This window comes from Varroa destructor, unplaced genomic scaffold (assembly GCF_002443255.2).
Source record: "Varroa destructor unplaced genomic scaffold, Vdes_3.0 BEIS01000001.1, whole genome shotgun sequence".
Lineage (NCBI taxonomy): Eukaryota > Metazoa > Arthropoda > Arachnida > Mesostigmata > Varroidae > Varroa > Varroa destructor.
The window spans coordinates 42,219,697-42,228,438 of record NW_019211454.1 but is presented as its reverse complement, the minus strand read 5'-3'; the positions used below and the strand labels follow the sequence as shown (position 1 = coordinate 42,228,438).

General features: G+C 41.5%; 1 protein-coding gene across 11 annotated transcripts in view; it reads left to right on the top strand.

Moving 5' to 3' along the window:
• Nucleotides 1–8,742, top strand: part of LOC111252529 (parathyroid hormone/parathyroid hormone-related peptide receptor-like) — a 99,446-nt gene that overhangs the window by 67,820 nt on the left and 22,884 nt on the right. For 8 of the 11 annotated variants that reach the window (XM_086977985.1, XM_086977987.1, XM_086977990.1 and 5 more), the window contains 3 exons: nt 1,880–2,176; nt 2,317–2,683; nt 4,459–4,615. In XM_086977985.1, the coding sequence (XP_086834111.1) occupies nt 1,880–2,176; nt 2,317–2,683; nt 4,459–4,615 (821 nt within the window). The remainder of the gene's footprint in view (nt 1–1,879; nt 2,177–2,316; nt 2,684–4,458; nt 4,616–8,742) is intronic. The other 3 variants (XM_086977986.1, XM_022810618.2, XM_086977991.1) reach the window with 1 other exon arrangement.

The following is an 8,742-nucleotide window of genomic DNA, read 5'->3' as shown; positions in this document are numbered from 1 at the left end:
TATTTATATGCTCTGGATCAAATTGAGTATGATATTATAGCCCTATCATTTGGCTATGGCCCTGTTTTAAATGTATATTTACATCAGTAATTTGTTTGCTAAATCTTACAGAAATTAAAAAATGTCTCCACTTAATGTTTAGATTAGTTGATGGAATCACTTGAGACAGACTGTTGTCCGGTAACATTTCGATTAGACCAATTCGTCATTGCACTTTTTCTGGACCCTTTTTAATTGGTAATGTACGTTGGTTGTGGGTGAAATTTACAAGGTATTATAAAAGGAATACGTCTCGTCATGTCCCTAGCGTATTGGCTATGGCAATGTTTTGGGCTTGTCATTCTATAAAGACATTAAGACAGTATAAATAGCGAAAATAAGAAAGGTTGAACTGAGATACTGACACGGAGACGGTATGTTAGCGGTAGATTTTAGAGGGCGTCAGCTTAGCTCTACCCAAACTGTTGATCTTGACGCGAACTCTACCGGCTTAAATCTAACCTCTGAGAAAAGGGTCGCTTCATGCCGTACCTTCAATTTATGAGTACTACCGACTACAGAACAATCTGACAACAATACTACAAAAACCTCCCGTGTAAGTATAGTGAACGTGTGTTGATGGCTGTAACAGATAAGACACGAGACAATCTGAAACGCTCGCTCCCAAACGCAAAGTCACAAGCGTCGGGTACCTTAACTCTCTAAAGAGACTTTTAACGGCCACCCTTTTAATCATAGCTCAATCTTTAAAACATATGCCAACAAGGAGAGCGCGCGATTCGGCTGACATAGTGTGTATCAACAAAGTATCCCAACCAATCTATGTCAGCCAAATCGCGCGCTGTATGCACACGACTTTGCTAACACGAGGTACCGCCCAACTAAAAAACGTAAAATCACGTGCTATACAGGTTCAGCACGATATATTGCATAATTAAGATAGGCTGTGACATACGTCCTCCTATATACGAAAAATGAAGCGCATTGGCCTAGTTTTTGTGCACACATGTTCTTGTTCACAATTATTTAAATATTTCAAGTTGACCATGTTTATCCGACGGCATGAGGACATCATGCGGTCGATTTCCCGTTGCTTGAGTGCATTTAACTTTGTTGCGCTAGGGAAAGATTTTCCAGAGATCCACGCGTACGTGCCGGGCAAGGCTTTATTTTGGCCAAAGCCGACTGACGAATGGCATAACCATCGACCTTTCCACGTCGCCAAAGGTGCCTCCTAGAGGTCCACGGCACCAGATCCACACAACCAGGCCTCCTGTCGTTCTGCATGGTACGCACAGCCATGATGGCTGTTCGCTAGCCGCGCGTTAGCACACGTCGCAGTTGCATACGTACGTGCTCTAGCCCGGATCCCTTTTCTCGAAAAATAACATTCTACTAGGTGCCGAACAGTGTGCTGTCCTTGAATGGTCCTGGTGAAACGAAGAAAGCCCTGGCTACCTGCGAAGGCACGAGAACGGTAGAGAATACCTTGCCTGAGTAAAAAGCCGCTTAGTTTCTAACCTTCTCGGAGTACACTGGTGTCCACCAGCGGTTCGCCTGTTAATGTGTTGCGACGTCGGCGTTGCTATAAAGGTGCGATTGAGTTCGTGGACTGACCAGTGATTCAAGCTGCAGTCCTGTTATATGTCCCGTGGTGCCTACGTAACAATCCCACCAGTAACCGTCCTATTTCTCTGCCATGAATTTCCCACCACCGGATTAATTCAGTATATGGGATTACTCTCCCTACCGATGAGAAGGTTAACGAAATGTTTCGCCATCTTTCGAATTTTACCCCACTAAAGTCGTACACAGTTCCTCTAGTAGAGACCGCTTGGCGTTTACGGCCTTACTGAGCGTCTCCTCTGCCTTTCTGTAGTTACAGAAGGAATGATCCGACGAGCCGACCTCCTCCTGGGGAAAGCGGTCGTATAGTTTCTCTTAAGCTGTCTGTCCTACATCGATCGAATCAAACCAAGCGCAGGTCTCTTTTTTCACATGCCCACGTTTCCGCCACACAGCCTGCTTCGATGCCCGTCTCTTTTTATTTGTGCGCCACTTCGGCATCGTTACGTCGATTTCCATCAAGGGCAATTCCCAACAAAAAAAACTGTTCCAGTGGCCCTTACGCGATTTCGATCACATCGCCAACCATTCACAGCCATTACCAAAGTGTGTGTGTATTTATTCATATATATCGTTTTTCTTATTGTATTCCGTTTCACTGCTAATCGGTCAACGCTGGTTTTGTTAGTGTTCTAGTTCAGAGATAGATTTTTTTACGTGAATTTGTTTTTGTTCGATGGTGCTTTCCAGTTCTCTATCATGTCCGCGTACCCGTGTCCATTTAAATCTTGTGTGGGCGCTTACCCTTCACTCGCTCTGTATGATTATCATTTCTCTTCCGGTCGTCATAAATGCAGCCACAGCTAGTCACAACAACCAGCAGCAGCAGCAGCAGCAGCAGCAGCATCAGCAGCAGCAGCAGCAGCAGCAGGTGGCAGCAGCTGCGACGCACCATCTGCAGTCTTCACAACGTCAACATGTACATTCAACGCCATCAACAACAGCGTCGGCACCACAAAGACAACAGCAGCAGGACCAACTGTCGCACAACAGTTCCACTCAAGCAGGCCATCGAAGACCAGGAAATCTCATCGTGATGCCCAATATTCTTAGCACTGTGAGTACTACTATACGACATACAAATTAACCGATACGTGCCTGCCTATTTGTACATGCGGCCTAAGTAGTATTTGGATATACATATGTTTCTATTTGCGCTTAATTACATCTAAACCTATGACGTTGTTTACATCTGTGGCACGACGACAGCTATAGAATAGAGCGGTAAAAACAAGTTTCTAACGAATTATGGAATGATTTGTGTTTTTACTGTAAAATCTACCATGGAAGGCTCTTGTTGAATCTACGTTCTGCGCCTAACTAACTTCTGTTTATAATAGTAATTTCTGCAATAATCAGTGCAAATCTTTGCTTGCTATTTGAAAATAATACTAATACACCTAGCTGGATAGAAAATAATCATGGATAAATAGTTTGTCGCAATCTCGCTTCGGTATAAAGAAAAATATCGCTTTCAAGAGAAGAACCAGCCTTGGGGAGCGCCTTAAGAAGCCGACAATTGCTACACAGATACCCGCACCATTGCATAATCCTATGTTTCAAGTTTTCCGTCCGGTATCGTTGTTAGGCAAATTTTCCAAACGTGTCACACAAAATTAGAAACGAAACAGGAAACAATGAAGCTATTTGCTCTGTTTGTGTCTTCCTATATAAGCAGAGTGTCACGTTTGTTTGTATGCACTGATAGCTATTGCTGTACGCATCAATGCGTTTGGGTGTGTATCTTGGAAAGAAGCCGTTAATATACAAAGACTCTTAAGAAGTTTCATTTATAGTGCTCCTAAAGAAGTGATAGGATCTGAGTAGCCTATTAGTGTAACGCGCGTAGAGTGGCTTTACTGGAGGCTTTTTAATAATTCCTTTAGATGGAATTCCTGGATGGAACTCGAGATATTCCATTTCGGTAACTATATAAGTTATTTTACTGTATGATAAAGTATATCCCGGTTTCGGCACTAATATGAAACGAATGAACCCGAACTGGCCCGCGAAACGCAATTCCAATTCTCTCAATCGTGTATCTCGTGCTGCGACTGAAAGGCTTCCTTTGGAGCACGTAACGAATTTCTAAACAGGTCTAAGGCTACTACTTCAGAACTCCCAGCCTCGAGTTATCGAATGTCTCAGCTGGAACAAAATAGGAAAAGTTGAGCTTCGGCTTTAGGCACGATAAGGTTGAATAAAACGATAGGTTATTGTGCGTTTTGCAAAACGATGTGCAAGGCAGCATCCTTTGAAAACGTTTCTCGTAATTATTCGCAGCTGGATTCTACCGTTCTTACCGCTACTAATGGCCATAATTGGACTCGTCGGCGCTGTGTCAAAACAAGAAACGCCTGCAGTGCTCGCAAAAACGCTCCATTCATTTTGCACGGCATAGTGTAAACAATGGCGCGTGACGTGAATCTCCTATCGTTTAAAGAACAGAAACAATTGACAAAGAGAGATTTATGCTTATCAGACAGCGCGTCAAGACGTATATTTACAGTAGCTTTAATAAGGACATTAGAGTACTGGGTACTCTTACAGACCCGGCCTTACAAATCCCTCGATTCTCTATCTGAAACAAAAATTATTTATTAAATTATTAAATTACAGTAGCTCACTAAATATTAGGAAATGATTCAGTGGTGAAGCTATATCAGGGTAATAATTAAGTGCAGCAGATTAAGCTAGAGTTATTTATAGAAGGTGAATTTCACATTGTCACAATTAGGACATATCCTATTTCCTTAAAAACTAAAATTATTGTAATCTGCATCAACCACTAGTGATGTAGCTCCTTAAAATCTTATTTTTTTTTACTTGTAGCCATCTCTATGCAAAGTGACCCTATGCGCCAAAATGTACTCATCGATGTCGTCCATCAACTGGATGTTCGTCGAAGGACTTCTTCTGCATTCTAAATTAACAACATCGATCTTTCGGAAAGACGCACCGTTTCCGCTCTACTACGCCATCGGATGGGGTACGTTTGCAATGAGATTTTTTAGCGACACGCGCCTTTGGCTAAGTTAATCCATCATCCACTTCGCCAAAATTTAATGCCAGTTGGCCTTTCCCTAGTTGCATTCTCTTCCCCTTTTCTAAAGGTAAGCAAGCCTTACTCATCAAAATGCTTAACAGTGATCCGGCAATATCCCACAAAGTAGGACACTTGAAGAAGAAAAAAAAAAATTCAACTTTTCGGTTCATCCTTTAACATCAATTCTAAAGCCACTTGCGCTCTTCATATATATATATATATATAGACCTATTCTAAAAACTTACTTACCACAACTCGACCGTGATGTTACTGATCTAAATGCTCTGTCTTCCGTTTTGGCTTGAGATGATACATTGGCCAAGCCGGTAATCCGTTCATCGACCATGTGCAGTTGTAAATTAAACGAAGGCGCTGAGCTACAGTATTAGAACGCAGTGCTACGAGAACAATACGTACAAGGTTTCTCCTTCTTTACCGACACAGGTTGGCTTGCACGTGTCGCTGGCAGTATCTGAAGCAGCGATCCTTGCCCTTAAAACGATGAAATTGTAAAGGACCCATAACTTATATCGTACGATTGCCCCTACGCCCAAGTGCAGTATTAAAGGATCAAAACCATTTTAGAAAGTCGAATTAAAGACTTGAATTTGCCCCATCAAACTGCGCACTGTTAAACGACGTAAAAAATGACGTTTGAGTTTGCTGCGCTCGTATCTCTTAGATCCCGGAGCAGCCATCGCCGTCGCCGTCGCCCTCGGACCAATAGGGGTTTTAGCTTGTAGTATAAGTGGTAGTAAAGTGCTCCTTTTAATATGGGATTTTTCCCAGTGTTTTCCTTCAGGTATGGTATTTTCATGTTGCGTGGTTGATCACATACAGATTAAAATGGTTGCTGTTCGGAGCAGCTATAGTCAACTAACAATTACATATAATTCACTTATTATTACGTTTAGGAAGGTAACGTTAGTTACCTCTGCAACTCTGATTACGGTTGTTACGTCTATGTATTTACCTCAGCATAACTGTAGTGAGTGATTAGCATGTTATTTGTCGCTAGCTAATTACTAGTTTTCAAAGAAACAAACATTATCTTAGCGCAAGTATTACCGAACAATCTACCTAGATCGGCTAAAAATAAACCGACTAGCATTACGAGCTTCGTGGATCTGGTGGCCCATCCGAGCTGATCCTCTGTTCCAGCCCAGAGTTTATGATGTTTGCCTACAGTCGAGATGTAATCATTACCGTTATCCGAAGCCAACTTTCAACTTATTTAAGTATGTATTGTTTACCTTAATATACGTCCTAACGGATTCTACTTTATGTGCATATGCTTCTGCTGAAATTTATAGATCTCTCTATCTAGGTATGCGTCTGTCTCCTCTGGCTGGCTATATCGAGTGATTGCTACAATATAATTAGCCGATAGAGATTAGCTGATTGAGAGATAACATGAAAACAACTCTTGCTAGTAGGGTACTTTCTGGTCAAACTTAGGCAAGTTTGTTAGGGCGATTTGTCCGGCAACCATCAAGGATGTCTGGATTTTTTTCTGATCAGAATCAAAGAAACGTTATAGTAGAAAGCCGTGGTTACCTGTTAACGAAGTGGCGGAATGAGAGCAACCCACCTGTAGGTCTGTACATTAGCAAGAGTTTAGAGGCATCAGACAGAGGGTCAGAAGCACAGACTAGCACCATAGATACGTATCAAAAGGTATAGTGAGGTGTATCAAAGGTATAGTTGGAAATTTTAACATCTGGATTGTATTATATATATATATATAAATAAAGCAGGCTGTATTTAGTATGGTAACTGATAGATTGCAGGGGACAATCAGGACAGAAGAATGGGAAAGTAATGAAGTTTCTGGAACATCTTAGGAAGAAAAAGCGATAACTGGAAGATGTAATGGTATATGTGCCACTGAATGAATTTAACGAAGATATAGATTAGATTATGTTGAATCACTGCAACAATGGAATTGAATAACTGTAGCAGAGTTTCTAAAATAAGGTACTTAATAATAGACTGAACTAGGTAACTGAAATTATCGTAACGGGATAATTGCACAGAGGTTTTAAATATAGCGTGACGTCAATCAGAATCTAATAATTTTAAGCAGGCCGAAGGTTTTGTAGGGGCCGGATATCGTTAATGTACTTTTTCCTTCGCACATAATTGATACAATTGGCATCGATAGATTTGAACAAATCCTAGATAGTACTTAAATTTACCTATTTTTTCATCAGATTGAGTGATCCAAAGATGATATTTGTGAGCAACACAATAACAAACGATAATTTGTAAATAACACATTCGTAGATTACTTTTTGTTTTGCAAGAGCTAGATACGGAACTTCCATTAACAGGCCGAGGCCTCTCTTCTAAAAAGCCGACACGATTTTGTAGGCCTTAGCTCACATTTTCGCAATGCAATGCCCACTTGTTTCATACTCCCCGTTGCCCCAAGCTCTGGGCCGGTATGTATTTCAACACTACTTCGAGTTCGTTCATTGTGTTAAGAGATCGGTGCGTACTTAGACGCACCTAGCACGACATATTCAGCAATAGTTAGCATCAAGTAAAAGTATCTCGTGACGAGAGCCGCTCAGCCCCGGTACATTATATAGAGTTGAATAAATCTAACGGGATAAGTGATTAGATCTTATTGTCTATGTTGTGAGCCACCGTTTCACAGTCGTTGGCGTGGGTGACTGCCGTCGTCACAGACAATCTTTCTTCGGCTGTTGCACCAGGTGGTAAATACTGTCGAAGTAGTCACGGCGACATGGCCTGTCGTAATATTCTATATTCGTCGTTAGCTTGTACCCTCCGTATGTACGTTTTATATGCCCCGATAATGCCCCGAATCGAACCATCTTCCTCGCATTCGCATGGAATTGGCTGAGTCTAGGTTTGGTTGATAATTTTCTTGAGACCCGTCGACCTGCACAAAAGCCCTCAAGGTTTTAGTAGTAAACAACGAAGTTTCGGATTATCGTTGTTTTTTCTACCTGTTCTTATTATAGATGTATAGGTGATAAACAAAGATGTTTACTTTGGCTTTCACAATCCGGTGGAGGGGCTCGGATAAAAAATATGCATTGGCTTCGATATGACGCCTCCAACAAATCCAGAGACATTAATTTACAAACTAAGCTTTTTAAAATGTTCCCACGTTTATGCTGCTTATTGATCCATAGTTTGCCAGGCTACAGTGCCTTATCCTCATACTCTTTTTTTTTTGTTCAGGTATGTTACGTACTTGGCCTGAGTTCTTCAGCATTTTTCAGAAGCAAGTGTAGTGCGTTCGCCTAGCGGTTTGAAGATTTATTCGGTGGTTACAGAAGTCCACTTTTCATACTTCTATGCTCTTCGTCATACTGCCCTTAGTCCTACCAAGAATCTTTGAGAATATTTAGCAATTTTCTGTTGTAGCCTATTTTGCGTTGCCTATGCAGACCTTTCAACCTTACTTTTCGAATTAGTTACAGTTGTAGCAGCTATTCTGCGCTTGAGCAATACTGACGCTAACAGAAACGCCAAACTCCTAAACTTCAATATCGGTTTCTCCTCTTCCCAAGGAAAATAGCTTAAACGATACGTATTCATATTTGGAATGGACACGAAAAAGTAGCACCCAATGCTGCGCTGACAGCTGGGTCATATGTGTGCGCACCTGCGCCGAAAGGAGGAGTAGGTTGGTGTTAACATAAAATCTAGCTATCACAGCGTTGCATGGACGTTAGGTTTCAGCAGAGAGATTGATATTATCATACTTTCTGAACCGTCGAACAAAATAGATAATGTAGGTTTCGAGTCGCTTATTCTCCCGATCGAGACTACGAAGCTTTCTAGGTCCAGAAAAGGTCAACTAGTGGACAAGTATGTCCCACTACTGGTTTACTTCGAGACGCGATAGACAAGGAAATTACAAATGGTGGGTGTATGGCTGGCTATAAGCTCCCAGAGCAGTGACACAGGTGTGGAAAGGACAACGGGGGTACTTCTGACACATGTTAAATAACCATCAATTTAACCTAAATAGTTCAAAAGTTATTCAGCTATTTATATTTTGCCGGATTCGTTCGACAAATATATATATA